The sequence below is a fragment of the Carcharodon carcharias genome, chromosome 17 (assembly GCF_017639515.1).
Source record: "Carcharodon carcharias isolate sCarCar2 chromosome 17, sCarCar2.pri, whole genome shotgun sequence".
NCBI lineage: Eukaryota > Metazoa > Chordata > Chondrichthyes > Lamniformes > Lamnidae > Carcharodon > Carcharodon carcharias.
In genome coordinates, this window is record NC_054483.1 from 71,101,930 (window position 1) to 71,129,174 (window position 27,245).

Here is a 27,245-nt window from a genome sequence, read left to right on the forward strand (position 1 = left end):
TAAGAGGATTTTTTGGAGAGGTGTTCAAAATTGAGGGATTTTGATAAAGGTAGGTAGGGAGAAACTGTTTTGAGTGGTAGAAGGATTGGAACTGGAGGGCACAGATTTATGATGTTTTAGGAGGCAACATGAGATAAATAATGCACACCGCATTGTTATCTAGAATGCAATGCCTGAAGGTACAATGGAAACAGTTTCAGTTGCAACTTTTAAAGGGAATTGGATAAATACTTGAAGGGATACAAAACAATTACAATGTTATGAGGGGTTATATTCCAACATTTCTCTATTTGTAAATTTAGAAAACATTTTTATTTACTTTTAAGCCTCCTGCAGTCCACCATCCATTTCAAAGGAGGGATCCACATTTTTTTTAGAATGTACTATGTAGAAGAATAGGACTAACTGGATAGCTCTTTCAAAGAGTTGTCACAGACACAATGGGCCCAGTGGTCTCCAATGCGATCAACAGCTGGAAGTGTGAACACAAGTCTTTGTGATTCTACTAAATTCTTAAACACACTAAATTCAAAGATCCAATCTATCATGCAGGATTCTAACAAATCATATACTGTTCATAACACTATAGACTGCTTGAAAATACAGGACATTACTGTTTTTAAACTATACAATACCTCACTGAGACTCAAGTCCCAAAGGAAGTAGCTAAAAGGCATTAGTTGTTAAGTAAAGGTTTGACAAACTTAATCTTTAGGAAAACAAGTCAGAACATATAACAAGCTCAAATTTGGTAGCTGTTAGCACTAAACTAGAAATCCTGTATTTGAATCACAGAGTGACACAGCATAGGAGGCCACTGGGCCCATTGTGTCTGTGACAACTCTTTGAAAGAGCTATCCAATTAGTCCTGTTCTTCTACATAATACATTCTAAAAAATGTAGATCCCTCCTTTGAAATGATGGTGGACTGCAGGAGGCTTAAAAGTAAATAAAAATGTTTTCTAAATTTACAAATAGAGAAATGTTGGAATATATCATTGGGAATACAGTTAACTTAAAATAGAACAGAGAAAATAGAGAAGGAGGTGGATTAAGGCAAGAAATACAAAGTGGGGCTATTAAGTTATGCTACAAGTTTTTTAAAAATGGGGTTTTCAAGGATTTTAGTTACATAGGGTGAATATTAAACTAATTTTCTCTTGACATTTGAGTAGCTTTATTACTTTTAAGGTTTATTTCAGCATCAGTATGTGTACTGTGCTTTTTCAATGGCTGCCCCAGGGAGTCTGAAATTCCTTGGAGCTGCCAGCAGTTTGCACATAACTATTGCCTGCCAAATTGATGCCCACTTCATTTTATAACTCCCTATTTCAATCTCATCAATCATATTTCTATACCTCTCAGCATCAGAACATCCCTACTCAAAGTCTCAAATTGAATTCTATCTGACCGTGATCCTCATGCATTATCTTTCTCCACAGCCATTGATATGATTGGACACACAGTTGTCCTCCAACAACTCTGTCGTCCAGCTCAGTGGGATTGCCCTTACTTTGTTCCATTCTTGTCTGGCTAGAGCTTGTCCTGGAATTGGTCACTTGTACAGAACTTGAATATTGCTGAAAAGAGAGGCATGTTGCTAGAGCTTTCCGACTCATCAGGACAAACACAAGAATGCCAAATTTCAAACGATAACAACAATTTGTACAACAAGCGAAAAGGGTGCAGATTGGTCGGTCTGAAGATATCAGGATGATCCTGAATAGTAAACAGTTTTAGCAGATGAGAGCAGGACCCAATAATGTTTTAATTAGTCGAGCCAGATCTGATGGTGGATGACCAAATCCATTTTTCTACCATAGCCGCTCAAGTTTTCGTCTCTTGGACTTAAGGGAGCAGAGATGTGGGCTGTACCCAGGAAATGGCCATGGTGAAGAGAGTCTAATCAAAAAGCAGAATACTACAGATGCTGGAAATCTGAAATTAAAACAGAAAATGATGGAAATACTCAGGTCAGGTAGCATCTGTGGTGAGCGAAAGAGCTAATGTTTCTGATCGATGACCTTTCATCAGAATAGAAACTAATGGTTTTAATGAGGACTAGGGCATCTAAGGTGGGGGTGAGGATGTGGTTGAGCAGATCAATAGCTGCAGAAATGTTACAGTGAATGGAGGGCCAAAGATGAGACAGTTCGGAATTTGAGAATACAGCTCTAAGTGATTTGGGGGAGAGGTTTTTCCAGGCGCTGATACAGAAGGAAGTAGATATGGTGGGGGAAACAGCATGTGGGTGAAGATAAATGCAAGGAAGGGATCAGAGATTAACTTAATCTGTAATTGATACTGTACAAAACTCTGCTGCCCCATATGCTACCCCACATTAAGCGATGCTCACTAATTACCACTAGCTTTTCTTGTGAGCTACGTAATCCTTAGGTCCTTTTTGGTGTTCTCCAATGCCTCCAATCCTTAAAATTCTTGTGTATAAATTTTTTCCTCATCCCTACCTGGTTCTGTAACCTCCACCAGCAGTATAACCCCCTTCTCCTTATTTAGTGCTTCTGGTTTTTTTTTGCTTTCACTTCTGTGCAACACCTTTTTGTTTCTTTTTTGTCCCACTCTGCTCCCAATGTCCATTACTTTAGTTAATCCTTATTAAGCAGAATATGCAAATGCTATCAATTAAATTCAATAATCTGCTTTTCATTTTTGCCATTCTATTCTTAACTACTCTGCAAGGGACTGTATTTGAGTATTGTAGCTATGCTCAGTTTACATTAAGTTCTAAATCTGTACCAATTGGACATTGTTTGTAAATGGAGGTTTTTTTCAGCCTATTAGGAGACTCACTGTACTGCCTTTTCAAGTTTTACATTTGCATATTTATGGTAGTAACAAAGAAATCAGACAGCACCTTTAACTTCACAAAAGATTCTTTTTGGGGAAACATGTAAAATTGTCCAACATTCAAAGGGTTAACTTGGTAACTTTCATTATCAAACATTAAAGAAAACAGAAAACTGAGCCATTAGCAAATGCACGACCTGTATTCCATTACATACTGATAACAGTGAAATGCAACTATCTTACTTCACAATGTGGCTCTGCCTCCAGTGATATGCAGGTTTCTTCAAAATTCTTACTCTTGTGCATTTTAAAATATGAAGAAATCGTGCCATTTTCCTCGTAGCTTTTCCCCTCCTGGTCTTTGTTCATTTTTTTCTGTTCGTTTTTTAAATTCATCTCCAACGTGAAATTGAGGGAAAAGATTAGCATTTTTGCTACAATCTATACGTCTATCACTAGAAAATAACTCCAGTTAGTTTTCCTATTCATTACTTATATTTTGTTAGAAAATGCAATTTATTATCATAACTTTGATACATTAACTGTACTTCTGAGATCTTGCTTACTGAACAAGATTGGTATTAATTTCTGGTGTTCTGCGTTACGTACAATATATTCTTCAGAATGCCCTTTGTTGAAGGGAATAATGTTAAAGCAAATGACTTTGACTGATTAGCAACAAAAAAGTTGTTTATCTGCTCACCGATGGTATTTTGAGAATGGTTGACTCTACTACAATTACCTCAAAAATGCAATGATGCACTGGGAATTGATCCAAACTGAATGACATGCTTGACTCTTTCTCTATTTTAAAACACAAGTGTTTGTAAAGTAAATTTCCAGGTAAAGTTTCAAAGTCTTTGCTTTTAAACTTCTCTGAAATGTAAGAAAATATGTACAGTAAAGAACTAAGTTATTTAGTTTAAATATCTGGAACCTGATATTAAAAAAAAACAAAGATTAAAGTTAAAAAACCTTGCATTGCCAAGTTCTACTTTTAAAATGTTGTATTCTCATTATGACGGTAAAAAAATTGTCCCAAGTGATGCTGTTGCATTTACTAAAGTTGATGATGAAACAGAAATACATAACTTGTAGTTGTGACCCTCCTATATGGTTTAATTAGCTTTAGACTGCTATTCAAAGCAGCCTGTATCTTATTAAATCCTACTCCTGTTCAAGCTGCCCTTGCTGACCTATTTTGCTTTCTTGTTCCCCGATACATTTAAACTAAAATCCTCGTACTTGCCTTTAAATTCCACATTGGCTTCCTATATCTGCAGTTTCCTGCAGCACTATATTTTTCTTCCTCCCCTCCTGATCACATCATTCTTCTGACTCTTGACTTTAGTGTGCCCCCACATCCTTTCCTTGTCCCAACATTAGCAACTTCAGCTGCTTGGGCCTTACTCTTCGGGATTTTGGGATTATCCACCTAAATCCCTCTACCACCCTTTCCCTCCTTTTTTGCATTCTTTCTCACAAGTTTCTTTGACCAAGCCATTATACCATTCTTAATCTGCTCCTTTCCGACTTGCTGTCTGTTTTCCTTGGACAAGTGCCTTGTGACGTTTCTAACGTTAAGCGCTATATAAATTCATGATGCTGTTGCTAACAGTAGCAGCACATTTGAGCATGCTATCATAGGCTAGGCAGTTTGCATAAAGCATTTGATATGAAGCTTACCCCTGGAATACCACATCCCAGATTTCACTTCAGAGAAAATAATGAAGTTGTGAATTTATGGTACTTTTTTAAAAAAAACATAAACTCAAGGTTCTTTTGTGCAAGGGAAATGAACATTTTGTCTTAAGAATCAGCAATGATTTCAAAAGCAATCTCTCGGCACAGTGATAATTTTTAAAGATGATGAATAAATACAGTAGATACTTTATGCTGCACAGTTATTTGCACCACAGTTGAGATTTGCAATTGGAAGTTCCTAACAATGTGAAGTGCATAGTTCTTCACTGTCCTTAATGTTGAGTTCAAGAAGCTTTTCTTGTAACACTTGAAATGTGTTTTATAACTTTGTGGGATTTGGCAAACCATTCTGCTTTGGTTACTCAGTAGAAAGCAAAGATTGGTAACTTGTCAATTGGGTTGTTTCCAGTCATGATAGTGAATTTTAAGCGAAGTACATGGTGCTTTTAGTTGTATTCTAATATATTATGGCTATGCTAATCAGTTGTGCTAATTATGCCAAAAGTCAAGTTAAAGACAAAATAACAACTCCACAATAAATGGCAATCTGACAATAGCATCATCAGTACTTTCTGCTGCAACTTACATTTTACTTTTTTTCAACCACTTGCCCTTCACACTGATTTCTTCAATGAAAGGGTTATTCTACTCTACGTACACAGTACTTTTTGAAATTTGTGAAGGTCTTTCTGGTTCATAGATGAAATGAGTTATGGCAATTTCAGTTGAGTTACGCCATTCCATTAGACCTTACTAATTTGACAGTTTCAGCTTTGGGAGTATGTAAAGATAGAGCCTACACAGTTCCAGACCGAATGGAAAAATGTCACAAAATGGCTTTGACATTAAATGCCATGAAAATATTATTATGTGGCTTCTGCGTTACCTGCATAACAGATCTGATTTTTCTTCACAAATTTAGGACAGATTTGTACTCCATAGGAGGTCACTTTGGGAGAGGTGTCAGAGAAGGATTAACATGCAACTAAACTGACTTTAGAAACAATAGTTGTTGCCCTGATTTAGCCATTGAAGTAGATTTCACACACTTAGCACAAGATGGTGCTACAGTATTGTACAATATAGTTGAGTTTATCTGCTAAAATTGGACTACAGTTGCTGTCATGGCATGGTGGTTAGCCATGACAGCATTTTGATTTGCCTGTCAAATACCTGGGGTTGCAAATATTTACTTTTCAGTAGTTCCTGCTAGTAATGCACCAACCAAAAGTAATGTGTGAAGAATGAAACAAAATGCATGCGACAAACTTCACATTGTGATTTTTAATTACAGGAAAACTTGCAGACGCTGGGTACAGAAATAGAACGTCTGATCAAGTGCCAGCACGAATTAGAGCAGCAACTAAAGCATTGAATTGGCACCATTCTCTGTTTAAGCAACTCCATTGTGAATTCAAGGGAACAGGTGCTGGACAGGCAGAGATCGCACATCACTCATGACTCGGACAAGTATATCTTATCTGCACTCCACAAGAAGATAATGTTGCTTCCACCAACACGCAGGTTTGAAATATTCGGTATGCTGCAATGAACTGACTTTTCTGGAACCTTACTTTTTGAAGCAAATTTTATGTTAACACTTCCAAGTTGCAACACACATTATAGTCGGCTGCAAAAATGATGAAAGAAGACTGCTACGATTTGCACAGAATAACGATTAGTGGATTTTGACCATTCTTCTGTGCTCTTTGCTCTTTTTAAAAAAAAGCAATGAATATTGTGCATTCTTACTTGATGGGTTATCCTGGGGACTATAGTGCAATTATACAATGCAGCTCCTGTTCATTTTTAACTGACAACCTAAGTGATTTTTAATTTTAAAATCCATTTGATTTATGGGTAAGCTAAATTCATATAGTGCTAAGGCAAATAAAGTGCATATCCATCCTACTGTATGCCAAATTTGGCTTTCTGGCTTTGACACTAAAAGTTCTTATTGACACTTCTGGAAATGAAATATTTCATTTCCATGTGTTTTACGTCATAGAATGAATGCATTGTCTGGTAAACTAAAATAGTGATAGCAGTTGATCAACCCACAATCAAATCTAGTAAATAGGTTTGGCTATTGATTGATCATATGCCTAAGTGAAAGAAGTTTCTAAGACTCTAATAGCATGTTACTAATGCTGATATTAGAAAATAGTTCAATTTCTTAAATAAAATTTTGAAAGAAACGTTATCACTTTTTTTCAGAAAGAAACTGAAGATCCAGAACTGAATTATGTGATTAATAACTAGTTGCCTAGCTTGCTTACAAATAGTGTGCATTGACCAATCATCAACTTCAAATTTCTCAATCGGTGAATCAATACTGTTTAATCAGGAATCTGATGTTGCCATTGCATGAGAATTGACTATTTTATAAGAAACCTAATTACTCCCTGCAAAATGTAATGGAAATGCACTTTAAACTCAAATTATTACCTTCCAAATTGCACAGTATGTATCTGTTGCTGTCCATATTGCAGACTCCTTTTGATTTTTTTCAATTTTTTCTGGTTTTTTTGTAGTCATTCGCTCGCCGTACGTTGTGAAAGTGATGTGGTAGTTTATTTTGAAAATTAATTTGTAAAATTGAGTTGTAGATATCTCTCTGTATAAAGCGAACAGTTTTTAAAGTTTTAATCTATTATGTATATATGGCATATTGAATTAATAAATTACACTTTGTGTCTTATTTTGTTATGTTAGCTTATCAGAAGAATAACTTCATTCATAATTTATTTCAGTCTGTATATCATTAATTTCTAAAGAGCAGTGAATTCCATTAAATTCAAGAAATGCAGTGTTACCTGGAGTGGAAGTGCTGCTTGGGTTTGAAACATCAAACCCCTGCTGCTAACTGTGTGTGAGAGAGAATAATATGGACGAGCTGAGTATTTGGGAAGGTGAGAGAATAAATGGAGCATGAGAAGATTTATTGGGGAGGCCAGGACGAGGGCAGCAGATACATGGGAACACCACCACCTACAAGTTCCCCTCCAAGCCACACACCATTCCTGACTTGGAAGTATATCACCGTTCATTCACTGTTACTGGACCCTAAATCCTGGAACTCACTCCCTCACAGCTCTGTGGGTGTTCCTACAACACATGGACTGCAGCGGTTCAAAAAGGCATCTCCCCATCACCTTTTCGAGGGCAATTAGGGATGGGCAATAAATACTGGCCTAGCCAGCAACGCCCACATCCCATGAAAAATAAAAATAATTAAAAAGAGCAAGGGGAGTATGTATGAGCCACAGGTTTTTTAAAACCTCTGTTAGGAAGATGCACACTGAGCTGTAATTATTACCACTTGGAGAAGTTTCACTGTCAATTAACTATCTCTAGTCTGTAGGCATTTGAAAATTATTATATTTTCTCACTGTAAATGATATCATTCATGCTTTTTCCACGTCCAAACATTTTAATTTGCTTGTAAGAGAATGTAAGAGGCAGACTGATTGCCCAATGTTAATATATAACTGTTGAAATCAGAATTAACTTTGCATTATAAATACTGCAATATAGCTCCCCTTAGAGTTCAGTGAGACACACCTCAGATTAATTTCCAGATTCTGAAGCATAAAAATAGCATCCTATAATTCTGCAGTATGTTACTAAAGGTAGAAGTGATTTTTCAAAAAAAGTCTCCATCAAGCTGAATTGTTAAAGCCTCTGATTTCCTCTCCACGATTAATAATGCTTTCAGTACTATTCACCAGTATGGAGCTTCTCTAACTATTGGGAAAGTTAGCAGGGAAAAACAGAAATAATTTTAAGATGATTTTTAGAACAGTTGTGCTTCGTCTTACTCGAGGAAGGCTTTGAGTCAATATAGCCTGAGTTGCTGTTACTACTTTTCATCAATAATGCTTAACTAAATTTGGACATGATGGGGTTATGGGGGCTGTGGTGGTGCATTTTGCATCAGGAACCTTATATAACGTGAGGTGACTAGATATCTTGATAACCTAGTAATGCTTTAGGGTGGAAGAGAATAACCTCTTTGTCCTTCTGAATGTGTAAAGGATGGAGAACAATTTGTTTTGTTCGCCCAGTATTAGGCAGATTTATTTTAATAAATGTAATGTCCATATTGCTTCAAATTGGTTGCTTCTCATGTTAATTCTTTCCCAAACTTTCACTTCTGGGGCGACTCAGGTGTGCTGCATTTCATTCCAAATTTTCCTCTGCATTAGTCACTCAAAATGAATCACAGAAATTCTCTTCATTTCATCCATATTATGCCTTTTGATGAATGGCTTCCATTCAAACCGCCTCAAAATAGTCTGAAAATTTAAAAGTGTGGAGAGCAAAGAAGTGGCAACATTAGACACATGAGCAAATCACTCTAAAACAGTGACAAATCCATACCATTGAGGTCAAGTTCATCCACCATATAGTGTACAATAGCGCTATGGCAAGAAAAGCTTATAAGGGTAAGCATCTGACTGCTCATGTAGCAATTGTTATTGGTGCCCCTCAAGTAGGCATGTGATCTGTCAATACCACTAGAAACAGATGACCAGGTCATTCATTTGCTGTTGTGACATCTTGTGTGTAAATTGCCTACCACATATGCCACACAATAGTGACTACACTTCAAGCATAATCCATTGGCTGTAAAGCACACTGAGATGCCATAAAGATTTTTTTTGGGTGTGGCTGACTAGGCCGCCATTTATTGCCCATCCCCTTGTCGTCCTTGAGAATGTTGTGGTGAGCTGTCTTCTGGAACCGCTGCAATCCATGTGATATGGCATCACAGGTAGTTTTTATTTTCTTTGGCTGTGGGCTATTTGGTGGATGAAACTAGATGGGGCCTTTGATTGGGCATCTTATCAGAAAAATGGCAATCTGACTATGCTGTACTCCATCAGTACTGCACTGAAGTGTCGGCCTGTATAATGTGCTCAAATCTATAGCAAGGCGTTAATGCACAACTCTTGACTTAGCCTAGAATATCTTGCTGCTTAGTGACACAAAGTTTCATACTTTTCTATCAACTAGTGGTCGGCCTTCTCAAAATCCTTTCTTAATGGGCAACCATTCTGACAAGCAAGTCAACAAAATGCTAAAAACTAAGAACTTGATGTCAAATGGGATGTAGCTACTAAAATGGTTTTACCAGTCATCCTCTGCTAGGCAGAGTTTCCTTTGAACCATAATTTGCTTTAATAGACCGAATAGAGGATATCTTTCCCCCTGTTGGCTCTGCTGTGAACCAGCAGTTATTTAATCACTGTTTCCCCGCCCCCTCCCCAATCCTGAAGCACTAACTCACTGGAAAGAAACTTGGTTTAGTATTTTCTTGCCCTAAGAAAGGGGATTTTTGGCCCATACCGTGTGTGTTCAAGTTGGTGAAATTTGAGTAGTTCCTTACAGTTAGCTGTAAGCTGGTCCATTATTGGCACATTGTGTAGCGAGCATTTCATCAATTGAAAATCTTTGATTTTAATTTCTCCTAACCAACAACTGGTATAAGTCAATAGAACCCTTTGTTGCTCAAGTTAGTGGTCCAGTTAGATTAGGCAATTAACTAGAAATAATCATCTTCAGCCATGAGACCAGGAGGAGGGGGGGCGGGGGAGAGAGTGTGCTCTAGTGGTACTAGTAATCCAGAGGCTTATATTAATGGCCTGGAGATGTGAGGGAATTTAAATTTAATTACCTGGAATATAAAGTGAATCTCAGTAACAGTGACCATCAAATTACCAAATTGTCATTAAAAACCCATCTGATTCATGAGTGTCCTTACCCAGCCGGCCCTACATGTGACTGCAGACTCACAGCAATGCGATTGACTAACTGCCCTCTGAAATGGTCCAGCAAGCTGCTAGCTTAGAAGGTAGCTCACCACACCTTTCTTGAGGGCAGTTAGGAATGGGCAATAAATGCTGACCTTGTTTGTAACACACACATCCCATGAAAGGATATTTTTAAAAAAATGGCCTGGCTCTTTCCATCTCCCAGAATGCAGAATTCCTCTGTGGATGGGGCTTTCCCATTTGCCTGATGATCAGTTCTCTTGTGGAGCAGCTTCCATACTCTGACAGTGGAAACAATCTTTCCTGGCGCATTGATAACCTGGGCTACCCTTGACTGAGTTGAACTCGCCGTCACATTGAGCATTGTAGCAACCTGCAAGGTTCAACAATTCACAACATCACTCGCCTTCCTGACTCGAAACCATATTCCTGTTCTGTCGCTGGTCAAAATCCTGGAACTCACGACCACCTTCTCGAGGGTACTTAGGGATGGGCAACAAAGGGTATTGTAAGAACAAATTAAAAATACACTCGTCATAACAGCAGAGGAGCCTGCAGCATTTCAGCAGTTGGTGTTCATCCTACAAAGTTCATTTTTGCTCGTTTATTTGCTGTAGTGTTACCTCGTACATTTCGTACTTATAAAGTACTAATTGGTGCACGCAGAAAAACATTTTAAACGGTAATAGCGACAGCGCCCGCTTCTCAGTAGTTCTGATCTAAAATGTACATGGAAAATTATTGTCGAAATTACAGCGGACTGCGTGGCAACATGTCGCTGGCGGCTGACGACTACTTGAACAGTCCTTTTAGTATCCGATGCGGAGCCGAGAAACTGCTGTAGCCATTTATCTTTTTGTACTGTTTTTCTAAATATTACATTACTTCACTCAACAGTCAAAACGGAACTACTTACTACAAGACAAAAGGTTCCCGTGCCCAGTCGAGGCTTTTGGAACATTTTGTCACCTCATCAGTTTTAAAAGAATTGCTTCAAGCTAGTGAGAATTTTTTTTTCTTATCGGCGTTTTGCCACAGTTGGTGAGATGTCGAACAAGAATGGTTGTTACTTTAACCTTTCTCAGTTTGTTTTGCTACCCCTTTGTAATAAATCAGCTAGGAATATTAAAGCTGTCGAACAAACAATAAATCTTAGAGGTCGTAGCAAGAAATATTAGTAAATATCCTCACAATAGTTCTGAGTCAGCCAGCCTGAATAATAGATTAGCGTGGGGATCCAACCATGAATCCCACGTTGAATTTTAAGAGTGGAACATATGTTGAGATAATGTGTAACCGGACTACTGTTTAAAACTCCGGTTGCCACACTTCGACATCACGAAAGTAGCCTCGAAGCGGCAATAATCACTTTGTTTCTTCTATGAGCCAAATAATCTCCATCCACATTTTTTTTTCATTTGTAAGGAACATTCTATCAGTCCAGCCAAGCAGCGGATCAGGTTGTGAGCAATACAGAAATTACCTTAAAACGTGCAAAGTCTGCACATTATTAAGGACAATTAAATAACATTGAAATGATACCAAGTATTATACGTATTGCAAAATCAAATGTTATCGCAAACCAAAATGCTTGCACTGGACAACAGACCGCTTTTAATAGCAACTGCACCTACAGGCCTTACAGTCTAGTGATGTTTGTCAATGATACTGGAACCGTGGCAGAGCGCAGGCGCTCAACCTTTTGCAGTAAAGTTATATGAACGTACACATGAAATGTTTCATTATGTTTATTGCACATTTACCAAATATCCACACATTTTATTGAGCTGTATTTATATAAATATGTGCGAGAAAGCAGACATTGTCACAAATACATTACACAGCTGTACGTGAATCTTATACGGAGTAGGTGGGAAAACGCATTAGTTTTTGGTTTAGCGGGCAAATGTTACAGTACATCAATAAACACGAGTTCCCTTTTCTGCACCCACTCTCACCGAAATGGATGATTTGTTTCCGAAAAACTACCCGGAGTTTTTGGCTCTGTCCTTACTAAGATTAGCTGTAAAATTTATAAGCAAAGTTACAACATGGCGCAGATAATCTTCATACTGGAGAACTTTCAACACTTGGGAAACTGCACGTGAAGTGAAGTTGGTCCTCCGTGGAATTTAAATTATTTAAATAAGTAATAGACCCCTGCTCGTCCATCTGTATCATGGTCAACTCTGAGGTTGTGCGTCGCTTCGTCTGCTTTTTAAATATATAAAATGCGGTTTGTTTAATATAAACAATGTTTAATATAAATAGATCTGTACGCAATCTGTACAGCCGGAGGTAGTGTTACTCAAAACACAATCTTACAGTGAAAAGGTTTTCACGAATTTGGCAGCACGGCTCGATCAATTCTTGAACATCGATATGTTAAAGTGTCATCTCCAACACAGTGTAAAGTCAGGCACCGGTAATGGACAGATAATTAGTTTTTTAAAAAAAAATCTTGGATGTCTTTAGTAAGTAGAGCTTTGTGTACTTAAGTTGTTTTATAATACAACTTATTACACATAATCCAAAATGTTTAAAATAATAAGGCAACATAAGTAAATGACTGTGTTTACTATCCCCCATTCTAGTAACATGGGCAGGTCTGATAAGGCAATCGTTCATGTAAATATGAGAGTCCACATCGATCCTGTTTCATTCTCGTTGGAAATCTCCTTCCATTGTGGAATGTAATTTAACAAAGACACGCCATTCAGGTTGCAAAAGTGACCTAACGTGGCTGCTCGCTTCTGTACTGTCCAAGTTACCGCAGTCCTGCTAATGCCTGCCCTGTTCGAGCATCTTTCATATTCTGTGGTCGCTCGGAATCCAAATCTTAGTGTTAATGTGAAGTACCTTCTCTTTGCCCTCCCTTCTCCAATATTGCCAGGAACGATTGCCTGTGGAAGAAATCCAATGTGAAGTTTTTATGGTGTACACTTGATATTGCAATATTCATCTGACCGTGAGACACTTTTCCACAGTGATGGGTACCTGCTCTGACTTCACCCCTTTAACGGAAACTTATGTTTATGTCCATAAACTGGCATTTGCTGACGGGTTCCCTCACTCCATTTCGGTCGGATGTGCTAGAACTGCGACTCCTCATCTTCAGGTCGCTGGTTCTCCTCCCTCTGTCTGTCCAAATGGCTTCCGTTCCCCTCCTGTGCCCTGTTCCAATCTGACCAAGTCTCCAAGCTCCTGGGATCCAGAGTGCTCCCAAACATTCCCGAACAACGGGAGAATTCCCCGGAGCCCGAGTAGAATCTGCTGTCAGCCTGGCCGGGACAGAAGAGTAACCTTTTAAAGGCCGCTCTGAAATCAGGGCTCTTGCAGTAAATGATGGGGTTGAACGCCGAGTTGACATAGCCGAGCCAGTTGAAAAATAAAAAGAGTTTGTCGGGCACTATGTCAGTCCGGAACGCCTTCGCCACATTTGCCAGAAAAAACGGCAACCAGCAAAGGGTGAACGTCCCCATAATAATTCCCAGAGTCTTCAGAGCCTTGTGGTCCTTGATGGCTATAATCTTGGACGGTCTCCTTCGAGCTGACCTGCCGTTTGGGATAAAGTGACTTGTGTAAAATCTCCCCTCGCACTTGTCGATCTTCTTCATTTGCTTTTTGGCTTCCTGAAAGACTCGGGCATAGACGAATATCATGATCAGTAAAGGCAGGTAGAAGGAAATAATGGAGGAGGCAACGGCGTAGGCTTTGTTTGTTACAAAATCGCAGCAGCAGGGATCATTGTAACAGCGAAGGGCGCCTGGGTCATCATCTCTCCACCAGTGCATCATGATGGGCAGCAGAGAGATGAGAGCAGAGATGGCCCAGACCACACACACGATCACCCGTGCCCTGGCTTTCGTGAGTAAACTCTGGTAGCGAAACGGCGATGTTATTGCGATATATCGATCTATGGCAATCACGCACAAAGTTTCGATGCTCGCGGTCACACATAGGACATCGACTGAAGTCCAGATTTCACAGAAAACCGAACCGTACAGCCAGTTACCTCGAACAACCAAGGTCGCACCGAAAGGAACCACCAATAAACCCATAATCAGATCTGCACAGGCCAGGGATACAATAAAAAGATTGGTTAACGTCTGTAGCCGCTGGTTCTTTGCGATGGCAAAAACCACCAAAAGGTTGCCAAGGACTATGGTCAGGACGATGATTGCCATGACTGTGCCCATGCCTATCACCCACTGCTCAGAGAACTCTTGCTGAGGCACGTTTGGACTTACCCCGTTTGCAGGATTAACAAATATTATTGTAGTTGATTTGTTAATGTTACAATCCGCGGAGGACAGGCCGTCTCCCATTGTAGGCGCCGCTTCTAGGAAAGGCTGAGAGAGCCCAGAGTATGCATGGATTTCATTTGCCCCTTTCCCAGCGGATGCTGTATGTCTTTCTCGCTTCCCTCATCCTACTCCTTTGGCACCAACAACCTGCAACTTTTTTCAGATAAACTCTGCGCCCTCCCCCTTTACGTCGCCTGGCAGATAATCCAATGAGCCGACTCTACCCTCTCCCTGACGCCACAATTCCGCGTTCAGCAACTGCCTTCCATTTACAGCAGTCAGCCTCAGTGTGAGTGGCTCCAACATAAACTTTTAAACAGTTGCCTCTGGTAAGTATTCTTTATATAATTGCCTCCAAGTTCCGGTCGTTCGGACGAAAATGGCGAAAACCCCGCTAAACTTTACAGGAACATGAGTTAAAATAACAAGGCTAACACAAATTGCATTTGTAAAGTTTACCCCAGGGACAGGAAGTTTCTCAGCTCCAAGCAAATGAAACCTACCTTGTACTTTTAGTTTGTAATTCACAGACAGCAATCCCATGGATTAAGATGATGCAGGCACTGATGGCAAGTCTTTGCTCCTTGTAAGTATTTCTTTGGCCAAGAATAGCCTGTGCTGCTAGCTCTAATTTCAGTGGCCGTGGAACACGTCCCACCCTTTTCCATATCAGAACTGTTTGAGAAGATTATTTGCAGTTCAGAGAAAGTACACCCTGTTGTAAATTTGAAACTCGGATTTTAAGGTCGCTGTCACAGATCTAAAAAGCAACCAGGCTCGCGTCATTAAGTTGCTCTCAGTAGCCATTTCCTCATTCTGTTTTACACGCAAACTCAAAGCTGCTCTTCAGATCTTCAGCTGTTTAAATTGGATTTACCTATCACAAGAAAGAATAATAAAAAGTGATTTGGTACATAAAGTCAATTCTTTTCAACATGCCTTGTACAATTTACACTTTTGTGCATCCCCTAATTTATTTAATTCTCTTAACTGTTAATGACAAAACTTCCCAAAATATATACAACTGCCAAACCTATTTTATTCTCTAAAGATGATCAAGTGACAATTTAGTGTATTAGTTACAAACTCTGCTACTCAACCCTGGCCAATTGTAAACTGCAGGTGGCAATTCTGTGGTAGTAACAGCAATTGTTCACTGTGTTCCCGAGAATTATAGAATCATACAGGAGACAAGGGGACTCTCAATGCCAGCGCCATATCTTTGGAAGAGCTATACAGTTATTCCTTAGCATTTGTTAACGTTTACTAATATTTTAATAAAATATTAATCCAGTTATTTTTTTAACGTGGTTGTTTGACACTGCGTTAAACATTTTTGATAGCTTATTCATATACACAATACTGTTGAAAGGGAAAATATCTTCGGTTCCTTTAGTTTTCTCTGAGCTCTGCCAATTTTATATTCATACTGTGATTCTATGATTACAGTTAGTTACATAATTCACTTAGATCTCTGCTATCAATCCTTTGATGTGAAGAAAGTATGCTTCCAATTTTTTTTGAATGAGAACAAATTTAATTTTGTGATTCCTTTTTCATGATGAAAGCGTTTTGAGAAAGATCCTTGCTGCCTTTCTCTGTACACGTTCAACATCACTCAAATTTCATCAAATTTCACACAATGTTACAGGTATAGCTTTACCAGTGAATGACGCAAGATGAAAGAAACTGCTTTAATTTTTACCCAAGCATCATTCCAAAATGTATTTCATTTCGTATTGACCTGACTACTTTTATTAAATTGCCAATAATCCCATCCAAACATTTTTATTTTTCCGTGTTTCAATTGAAGCTCATTTTTCATATCAAAATTGTCCTTAGCTAAAGACAAGCCATAATATTTCATCGGTTGTTGACTGTGTGACCAGAGCGTTAGAAATTTAAAACACGCGACCAGAAGAATTAAAGAGGAGATTGCAAAAAAAAATCTGTACACAGAAGGTAGTAAGAATCAAGAATTCTTTGCCACAAGTAATTGTTGAAGTAACTATAAATTACTTTCAAAGGGAACAGTTGCTTGAAAATGAAGAGTATCAAGTGGTATAAGAAGGAAACAGGAAAGTGGGATTAGACCAGTTGTCTCATGTGGAGAAAAATACTGATGTAGGTTCGATAGACTGAATAGCTTGTTTTTATGCAGTAACATTCAAGCAGGAATAAAGCATCGTACTTTCATTCATCTGTCATGTGTATTCCTTTCACAACTTGCACAGGAATTCTGATGACTTTCTAGCAATACTCGTAGTCTACATAGAATCTATATATAGAATGTATATATCTACATAGTCTACATAGAATCTATATACAGAATGTATTTACCTATATAGTCTACACAGAATCTATATAGAAACCTACTTAAAGTGAGTTCCCTTTTGAAAAGAATGATAAGAAGAAACATATTTGAAATTAAACAATAACTGAACAGGAAAAATAGTTCCCCAATTACCTTTCTCAGATGGATCACTTCTGTGATAACTTATTTGCAAACCAGTGACACCCTGGTTAAGAAGCTAACAGTTAATCACCTACCACATGCACCTCTTTTTAACTTTGTACTTATATATGCCACTTCTCAGCCCTTTTTGCGCAGATGCTTTTGAACTCTTATTGGTTTTCCTAACATTAGTCTCCTCAACATTTAGCTTTGTGCTTTCGGCAGATTATATATTACTAGAAATACCCTGCTCCATGTCATTCATAAATAATCTAAATAGCAGAAGAGCCAGGACAACCCTGTGAAGTGTTGTCATTTTTGTATCTCAGTCAAGTTTTGTCTATGTATCATTATCTTCTGCTTTTTAACACCAAGTCAATTTTCAGATAGCTAGCTTGCAATTAATTCCATATCCATTCATCTTCCCTTAGAGCCAGTGAAGCAAAACTTTGTCAATTGCACACTGTCAGCCCCAAAATACTGTTTCTACCAGAAAGCCCTTATCCGCTAATAATTCCAGAATCTTTCTGAAGCATGGTTTGCAACTATGCCAATTACTCTTATCCTCTTTGCTCTTGTAATGACACTTTATTGAATAATATCTTAGGCCTTCAGTCCCTTTCAATACTTAATCATTCTCACCTCTCAAGTTGACAAAAAGTTTGGCAATAGGTCAACAGAAACTCTGGCCAGAAACTGAGTTTTAATTCAGCTGTGAATCAGAGAATGTTTGACAACTCTGCTGCAACCTTTTGTTTTAACTTTCACAGCATTAGTTCCTTATGCTGCTCCTGTTTTATGATGTTTGTCCAGTTGTTTGGGTTATTTAACACAATAATTAGTGTGTTCCATTACTGGAGTCACCATTTATTCATATCTGTGTCAAATGTAATTACTAAGATAACACTACCTTTAATCCCTTACGTTTTGAATTCCAATCATTGCCTCTGTAGGCTATAAACCAACTTTGACATTTTTATTGAATGGCAATCTGTACAAAATTTTAAAAAATAAAAATGGAAATGTAACATCATCCTCCCAAACCTGCCTATAACTCTGTCTGTGTTATGGTGGCTCCTTATTAAAGGTTGCTGAACAGAAGTAAGAGAAAGGTGCGAGGTATCCATTTTTTTGTGTCAGCAAATTTATTGGCTTTTTTGGAATTATCTATCAATAACAGATTAAATTCTGCTCTGCAGTTTTCTCCTATTTAAGTTTTTGCACTTAATTTTCTGGTTCAGATAACGCATACATATAGTAACTGCAATAGAACATATCCTGGCACAATGTCAGATTTTACCAGTTCCAATCATGACATCTTCACGCAAATAAACCCTATATTACAGTCAGAAATTTGGATATGTAATCATAATTGTAAAATCATTGTTCTTTCCAATTGGGTCTTTTTGGTACTTTAGACTCTTGCTACAGTAGGCTGTAGCAGAGATTGAATTCAATATCTTCTTTCTTATTTTAATGTAGCTTAAGCTGAAAATCTATTAATCAAGTTATTTTATATATCATATTAGTTGTGTTGTTTGCAGTATTTTTTGTCAGCGAGTTCTTCACAGCTGCAATACTTTTTCTCAAGTGTCCCGTCCACAAGACTGGAAGAAATATATCTATATATCTATGTCAGCCAGGCTACTTCATAAAATTATTTTTCCTGTTTTTCAAAATGGGCAATTGTTGGCTGATAAAAATGGCTGCAGCTGATCACATGCTGGTTTCTGGAAGATTCTGAGCTGTTCCAATGGACAAAGGCTACCTCTTCATCCTAGAATGTGACTTGTATTGTATAAGCATTCCAGCCAAGCTAACGCAAAGGGTTCATAGACGCTAAGTTGGCACCAGCAGCTATGGACACATGTAGAGCTATTTGTGACTCATAATCTCCAATGTTGTGCTAATGGCCCCACCATTACCTGTTCCAAAACACAATGGGTTTCAACCGGGCACCTCGTTAGCTGAGTAGCTCGACCTAAAACCACCCTGTTACATAATCGAGTCTTGAGCTGTTTAATTATACAGCTCTTGAATTTTATCTTCAGTCCCTGTTTGACCTCAGAAGAGAAGCAGGAGTCCAGGCAAGCAACCTGCCTCTGTCTACCATTTTGTTGCCTAACAGATAGCAGCAGAAAAATCTCTGTCCAGGTCAAGTGCCTGGCGCTCATCTACACTGTGAACTACTAGAACATTGGAACCTCTGTATCTGTGCCTTCAATACTAATTCATCTCTACATGTCTTCTCCCATCTTGGAAGTCCTCACTTCTGGATAGTCAGATCACCTGCAACAGTTCAGCCTGCTAACCTCCGAAGGAATTCACCATTGGACTTTTGATTCTGAACTCTGGACTCATGTGAAACCATAACTCTTAACTTTATTGTGGTCTTGCCCTGTACCCCTTTCTTTCCCTTATCTGTCTTTTATTGTATGAGAGCAAAAAGGGGTGGACATTGTGAAACCCCTTTCCCGCATCTTGTGTGCGTAAGATAAACCAACCCTCTTATTTTACCTTATCTCGAGTTTACTGTGGGATTATTAATTGGATCACTCCAAAACTGAAGGGTTGGGGAAAATACGCCATCACTTATAAAGGGGGAAATCAAAAACACCTTTCTGTTTACGGACGGGTATTGAGAGGAGAAATCAGAGCTGTTTAAATTAATCCCCTCTCTGGTCAGTAACACTAGACTATTTTAAAACAATGATTTAAAAAAAATCTTTTTAAGGAGGCCCTTGAATTCAAGAGTCAAGATGTTACAAAAGAAACTCAAAAAGCTCTGCACTTGGGTCGATCTGTAGCAACTGAAGTTCAAAGAGGCAAATGCAACTTAATAAATAAAATAGAACTAGCCAGTTTGAAGAGACCAACGGATATTAATTGATTTGACATTCACTACATTTAAACACTATGAGGTGGCATTATGCACAAACTGGATTGTATACCAAATCATCTGTGTTCAAATTTGCAGAGACAATCAGAATTATTTCTTTTTCTGGAGAGTGATACAATTGAAAGAGTCATTGAGACCAGGAAGAGTGATTAAGTCTGTAATGGGAAGATGGTAGGATTGGTATTTGGAAGGAGAACATCAAATGAGTGGAATGCATTCCTCATCTGAATTTATGTTGTAAACATTTTCTAGGGTTGGATTATTAATTTAACCTGTATTCTATATTAATATTACTTATTTTTCAAAGATACATCATGGTTTGTGAAGTACTTTGGGGCATTGTGAGATTATGAAAGGCAATTTATATAAATGTATGTATATACAAGTTTCAGTTACAGGTCAGATAATAGATGTTCATAATTCATGTGAAACATTATAATTAAAATATTTCCTCCAACATGTATTTTTGAAAATATTAAAAAAACTCCACTAGAGTCAATATTTGTAGTACAATACTTGACAGACAAGTGTAATTATTTTTAAAAATTGCTATGCAGTATTTTACTTTTGAGGGTGATACCTGTCTGTGCTCCTCTATGGTGTCAAGTGACAACATATCTTGTGCTGGCTACTTTGAGATAATTGTAATTTATGTAAGAGTTTTCCCAGTGTTTTCACTGATAAGGAAGGGGAAGCATTCCTTTCTGCTGGCTAAATGCAAACTCAATCAATATTACCACTGGTTAACATTTGTACACAACTAGATGAGAAATGTAAGGGTGTCAGTCGTCTGTACCAAACATAATTTGATTTAACTGTCATAAGAATAGGAAGAAGAACGCATGTAACTGGTATGTTGTGAAATATCATTTGCCTGTATATCGTGTGATCCTTAATAACCTAAGTCAGGCCATTATAATGAAGGTGTCAAAATACAAAGAGTATTACATAATTCATGTCTAAATTAAAATATTAGTGGGTTCTTTGATGTAATTATTATTGAATGTCGATTTAACAATGCTCTATATTGAGAAATGTGACATTCTAATTTTTGTCTTTTATAAGTAGAAAATAAGAATATGTTTGTGGACAGTAGATCACTCCTATATGAATTAATATAAACAATCTGATTCACAGGCCTGAATCTTGTGACTGCAATGATGGTGAAACTGTTAACATTCACTACCACCACTCATCTGCAACCAAATCTGCACGTGCGCACTTAAATGTGGAATTCCCAAAGTTACTGCTGTGATTCTCCCCCACTCTTCCTGTAACATAGCTGTTAAAAAAACCCCAAAAGTTGTGTTGCGTTAATAAAATATAACTGAGTGTTTTAATGGCACACTAAGTATAACTACTGCTGAAGAATCTCACTGGCCCTTAGAATCAGTTTGTGTGGAGATAAGAAATAGCTAGGAAAAGAATTCAGTGGTGGGGATAGTCTACAGGCCTTCTAAAAGGAGCTACACTGAATGAGAATATAAAACAAGTAACGGGGACTTGTAAGAAAGATACTGCAATAATTATGGGCAACTTTAATCTTCATATAAATTGGGCAAATCTAATTGGCAAATGTAGCTTTGAGCACAAATTCATGAAGTGTATTTGGGACAGTTTCAAACATTACACTGGAACAGATCATGGAACAAGTTATTTTGTTCTGGTAATGTGTAGTAAGACAGGATTAATTACTGATCTCATAGTAAGGGATCATCTAGGAAAGAGTGATCATAACATGTTAGAATTTCACATTCATTTTAAGGCTGAGAAGCTTGGGGCAGGATTTTTCAGTCAGCATGCAGGGGCGGTCCTGACATGTCACCACACGTCACTTTACGCATCGGCATTGGGCGTGTGTCCCGATGTCAATGCGCTGTATCGCGATGTTTCATTCGGCGGGTGCGCATTGGAGTTGGCTGCATATATATATATATATATATATATATATATACATATAAACGATATATAAACGGCCTACTAAGGTCATTAAGGAAGTGATTAAGCTAATTGTTAATGCTGCTCATCCAACCTTAAGGTTGGTGAGCAAGCGAAAAGGCTAAGCAGCCTTCATGTTTTTTAGGAAACTTGGGATGAGGTTTCCTAAAGCTTTTATTATTTTAATTTTAAAAATTTCCTACATATAAAACACGTCCCATCTCATGTGACACAGTCACATGAGGGGACATGTTTAAATAAAATTTTACTCCATGTCTTTAATATTTTCAGCAGCAATTCAATCTCCCTGAGGCAGCTCTGTACCTCAGAGAAATTGAAGCGCTCTTTCGTATGCATGCACAAAAAAGCGTGGCCCTGGAATCTTTCTACTCCCCCTGCCTGTACAGGTAGTGCTGAATGCTACCGCTATCGTCTTACACTAGGTGGGCCTTAATTGGCCAGCCTGCTTCAAATGGCGATTGGTTCTGCACCCGCCCCTGCCGAGCCCACCCACCGCCTGAAAGATTCAGGCCAACATCTTAAATTTAAATAAAGGCAATTACAAATTGAAGATGTTATTGGCTAAAGTGGACAGGGAATATAAATTAAAATGTAAGATGGTAGATAAACAGTGGCAGACATATAAGGAGATATTTCATAGTTCTCAACAAAGATAAATTCCATTGAATTCCATCTGTGGCCAACTAAGAAACAGGATGTATCAAATCGAAAGAAAAGGTAAACAATGTTATGAAGGTTGGTGGTAGGCCTGAAGATTGGGACAGTTTTAGAAACCAAAAGATAACTGTAAAAATGATAAAGAGGGAGAAAATAGATAATGAGAGTAAACTGACAAGAAATATAAAAGCAGACAGTAGACAGCTTTCGCAAGGAAAAAGAGAGTAGCTAAATAAACGTTGGTTGCTTCGAGGATGAGACTGAGGAATTAATAATGAGAAACAAGGAATGGCAGAGACTTTGAACAAATATTTAATATTTCACTTCACAGTCGGAGACAATAAGTGCATCTCAGTAATGGTAGAAAATCAGGGGACAAAAGGCTTAAAAGAATCCTTATCAGTTCAGAATAAAGTACTAAACAAACTAATGGTACTAAAAGCTGAAAAAACCATTGACCTGATGGCCTGCATACTAAAGGAAGGCCACAAATGTAATGCACCTATTCAAGAAAGAAGGGAGACAAAAAGCAGGAAACTATAGGCTGGTTAGCCTAACATCTGTCATTGGAAAAATGCTGGAATAAAAATGCTGAAATTGTTATTAAGGTAGTAGTAACAAGACATTTAGAAATTAATAATACAAACAAGCAGAGTCAACGTAGTTTTTTGAAAAGGAAATTGTGTTTGCCAAATTTATTACAGTTCTTTGAGGATATAACAGGCAGGTTGGATTAAGGGGAACCAGTAGATGCAGTGTATTTGGATTTCCAAAAAGTATTTGAAAAGATGACACTTAAAAGGTTACTGCATAAGAGCACATAGTGTTGGAGGTTATATATTAGCATGGATTGATGATTGGCCAATTAACAGAAAACAGAATTGAGATAAATGGGTAATTTTTAAACTGGCAAACTGTAACTAGAGAAGCGCCACAGAGATCAGGGCTAGGGCCTCAACAATCTATATTAATGTAAAAGCAAAATACTGCGGATGATGGAAATCTAGAACAAAAACAAAATTACCTGGAAAAGCTAAGCAGGTCTGACAGCATCTGCAGAGAGGGATACAGCTGATGTTTCGGGTCCATATGACCCTTCATCAGAACTAAAAAATATATAGAAATCAGATGAAATATAAGCTGGTAGAGAGGGGTAGATCTCGATAGGGGGCCAGTGATAGGTGGAGGCCATGAAGAGACTGCCAAAGATGTCAAAGACAAAAGGACAAAGGGGTGTTGACCGTGGTGATATTATCTAAAGGATGTGTTAATGGGGACATTAAGGGTAGCAATCAGGACAAGCTAGTGGCAGATGGCCTTATTGGGGGTGGGGTGGGGGGAAGGGATCTAAAATGGCTAAAAGGTGGAAAGGAAACAATAGATCAAAATAAATTTAAAAATAGGTGGGAAAAGAAAAATATATTTGTAAAAAAATTATAAATTATTAGAAAAAGGGGATTGGAAAGGGGGTGGGGATGGAGGAGAGAGTTCATGATCTGGAATTGTTGAACTCAATATTCAGTCCAGAAGGCTGTAAAGTGCCCAGTCGGAAGATGAGATGCTGTTCCTCCAGTTTGCGTTGAGCTTCACTGGAACATTGCAGCAGGCCAAGGATGGACAGTGGGCTTGAGAGTAGGGTGGTGTGTTGAAATGGCAAGTGCACATGGTCTCCTCTACATTGGAGAGACCAAACGCAGACTGGGTGACTGCTTTGTGGAACAACTTCGGTCTGTCCGCAAGCATGACCCAGACCTCCCTGTCGCTTGCCATTTCTACACACCACCCTGCTCTCATGCCCACGTGTCTGTCCTTGGCCTGCTGCAATGTTCCAGTGAAGCTCAACGCAAACTGGAGGAACAGCACCTCATCTTCCCACTAGGCACTTTATAGTCTTCCGGACTGAATATTGACTTCAACAATTCCAGATCATGAACTCTCTCCTCCATTCCCACCCCCTTTCCGTTTCCCCTTTTTCCAATAATTTATAATTTTTTACAAATATATTTTTCTTTTCCCACCTATTTTTAAATTTATTTTGATCTATTGTTTCATCTCCACCTTTTAGCCTAATTAGATTCCTCCCCCCAACCCCGCCTCCACTAGGACCATCTGCCACTAGCCTGTCCTGCTTGCTACCCTTAATGACCCCAATAACACATCCTTTAGTTAATATCACCACCATCAACACTCCTTTATCCTTTTGTCTTTGACATCTTTGGCAGTCTCTTCATGGCCTCCACCTATCACTGGCCCCCTATCGAGATCTACCCCCATCTACCAGCTTATATTTCATCTCATTGCTATATATTTTTTAGTTCTGATGAAGGGTCATACAGGCTCGAAACATCAACTGCATCCCTCTCTGCAGATGCTGTCAGACCTGCTGAATTTTTCCAGGTATTTTTGTTTTTAATCTATATTAATGAGTTAGAAGAAGGGATCAGGTGTATTGTAGCCAGATTTTCTGATGATACAAAGGTAGGTAGGAAAGCAAATTACGTGGAGGGTACAAAGGGCTGAATTTTCATTCAGCTGTGGAGACTGAGAGAATATGATTGGCTGCTTACCCTGGTTGATGACATCACCATTGCTGGACTTGGAGATCTTTGTGGATTTGGAGCCAAATTCAAATGAACATCAGGAAAGGTGAAATCCATGACATAGAGATTGAACAGCAAATGGACATCAGGAGAAGCGAAATTCATGACATAGATTGTGAGATCTCTGTGGGCAGATTTCCTTGAGTTCAGCACCAAGTGACATTGACATGGAGTAATATAGTTTTCAATTGATTTATTACTTTTTTTTCCAAATTTGTGCAAATAGATTCCCACTGATTTATAGGAGACAAGACAAATTAGTTTTAAGGTAAAAGCCAATGGAAATTGAAATAAACATCTTTTTGTGGCTCAAATTGTTCTTGTCATGAACAGTGGGAACAATTCTGATGGGAAGTATATGTCAATATACATAAGTTTAGAGGAAGCAGCTGACTGTCAGAGTCTGTGAATAGGGCACAATTATAATCTTGACAAAGGGATTAATTTTGACAGAAATGGAAGAGTATGCTAATTATGATTAAAAAACATTACTTATGTAAATCTTTTGTTCATTTTAGGAAAGACTAAATCAAATTATGCAAACAATCTGTTTAACTGACTTTGGTACATATAAAGGTTTTAACAAATGGAACAAATAACTGTAATGATAACAACTGACTACTTCCAGTTTAGGATCTTATGTTATAGAAACAATAAGTTATAATCCTTCAATATAAGGCCTAGCAGCTTAACAGTGAGGTGTCATTCAAGTATTGTATCTCTCTGTGAGAGTGTTCCTGGACAACAAGACTAATAGATGAAAAGTGACAGATGAAGGGATAAGCTACCTAAACGCTGCCTGGATAATGACAACCTTTAGATAAAATTACTGGAAGAAGAAAAAGCATGCCATGTGAATCAGCACGTACAATTCTGACGGTGCATCTATTCATGTTGACTTTAATGGTCCAAGCTTTATTCCAGTTAACAGTCATACTTCAAAACAAACATTTTGGAGTCCTTAGATAATCTTACAGATGGGATTTTTAAAAGTTTGAAGAATCCATTCTTAATTGGACTATTATTTGCTGTTTAATTTTCATTGTGTACCATAATTAGGAAAACAAATCACTAACTATCTGCCTCTGTGAAATATAACCATATTACACGCATTGTTAATGTAGCAAAGATAATGTAATAAACCTTGGACACATCACCCTTCATATTTTCCTAGACTCTTAAATGGGCCATTATTTATCTATATACTATTAGGAGAAACTTTCTACACACATAACATGTAGTAAAAATAGGCTATTGAAAAAAATGCACAATTTGGGAAGCCATAAGGCACGTTCTTAAAGCATCCTTTAGTAACTCTACAAATAAAAGCCATGAAATGCTCGACAGTTTTTTTTTGAAGAAATAAAATAAAGAGAAGTATGTTGAAGTGAAATCGCAAAAATATGAGCCAGAATTTTAATGTCAGTGTGCAGGGGCGGACCTGACACACTGACGCGTAAAATGAAGCGCGGTGACCTCAGTCGTGCGTCCCAACGTCAGCGCGCATCATTTAGATATTACGTTCGGTGGGCACATGATGGATGCGGCTGCGCACCCCCTGAAATATCAACTGCCTATTAAGGCCATTAAAAAACCAGTTAAAGCACTTATGAATGCTGCTTGTCCAACCTTAAGGTCGGCGGGCAGGTGAAGAGCCCAAGCAGCCTTTGCACTTTTCAGGAAACCTCATCTACGGGCAGGATGAGATTTCCTGAAGATTTTTTTTAAATAGATAAATAAATTCTGATAAATTGACAAACATGTCCCAGCTCATGTGACACTGTCACTTGAAGGGACATGTGTAAATAATTTTTATCTGTCTTTGTAAAAAGATCTCAATATGTACTTAATCTCCCCAAGGCAGCTCCGTGCCTCAGAGATTTCTGCGCTCTTTCACGCGTATGCGAGCGAAAGAGCGCAGGTCTGACTTTCCCTCTTCCCCTGCCCACGCATATTGCACTGAGCGCTACTGACTGGCCTTAATTGGCCCACCCACGTAAAATGGCGGCATGGAGCCGATTGCCGCCCGCGATCAGCTCCATGCCCGCTCTCGACCAGCCTGCCCGACATGGGGAAAAT

At 38.3% G+C, this 27,245-nt stretch overlaps 2 protein-coding genes and 2 long non-coding RNA genes across 8 annotated transcripts in view; 2 read left to right on the top strand and 2 right to left on the bottom strand.

The window, feature by feature from the left end:
* Positions 1 to 3,606, bottom strand: part of LOC121289772 — an 87,909-nt gene extending 84,303 nt beyond the window's left edge. Inside the window, exon 1 of the long non-coding RNA XR_005945646.1 lies at positions 3,052 to 3,606. This is a non-coding gene — a long non-coding RNA (uncharacterized LOC121289772). The remainder of the gene's footprint in view (positions 1 to 3,051) is intronic.
* Positions 1 to 7,213, top strand: part of ccdc186 (coiled-coil domain-containing protein 186) — a 91,258-nt gene extending 84,045 nt beyond the window's left edge. For 2 of the 4 annotated variants that reach the window (XM_041209524.1, XM_041209525.1), the window contains exon 15: positions 5,807 to 7,213. In XM_041209524.1, the coding sequence (XP_041065458.1) occupies positions 5,807 to 5,887 (81 nt within the window). In that variant the 3' untranslated portion in view covers positions 5,888 to 7,213. The remainder of the gene's footprint in view (positions 1 to 5,806) is intronic. The other 2 variants (XM_041209530.1, XM_041209528.1) reach the window with 2 other exon arrangements.
* Positions 7,214 to 12,022: 4,809 nt separating this feature from the next.
* The window catches only part of adrb1 (adrenoceptor beta 1), a 29,499-nt gene continuing 14,276 nt past the window's right edge, over positions 12,023 to 27,245 (bottom strand). The window contains exons 2-3 of one of the 2 annotated variants that reach the window (XM_041209533.1): positions 15,100 to 15,473; positions 12,023 to 14,358 (exon numbers count right to left, since the gene is read on the bottom strand). In XM_041209533.1, the coding sequence (XP_041065467.1) occupies positions 13,382 to 14,358; positions 15,100 to 15,139 (1,017 nt within the window). In that variant the 5' untranslated portion in view covers positions 15,140 to 15,473 and the 3' untranslated portion in view covers positions 12,023 to 13,381. Of the gene's footprint in view, positions 15,076 to 15,099; positions 15,474 to 27,245 lie in introns of those variants that run through there. The other variant, XM_041209532.1, reaches the window with a different exon arrangement.
* On the top strand, positions 14,828 to 20,914 carry LOC121289771. The gene is made up of 2 exons (XR_005945645.1): positions 14,828 to 14,925; positions 18,764 to 20,914. It is a non-coding gene; the product is annotated as an uncharacterized LOC121289771 (long non-coding RNA).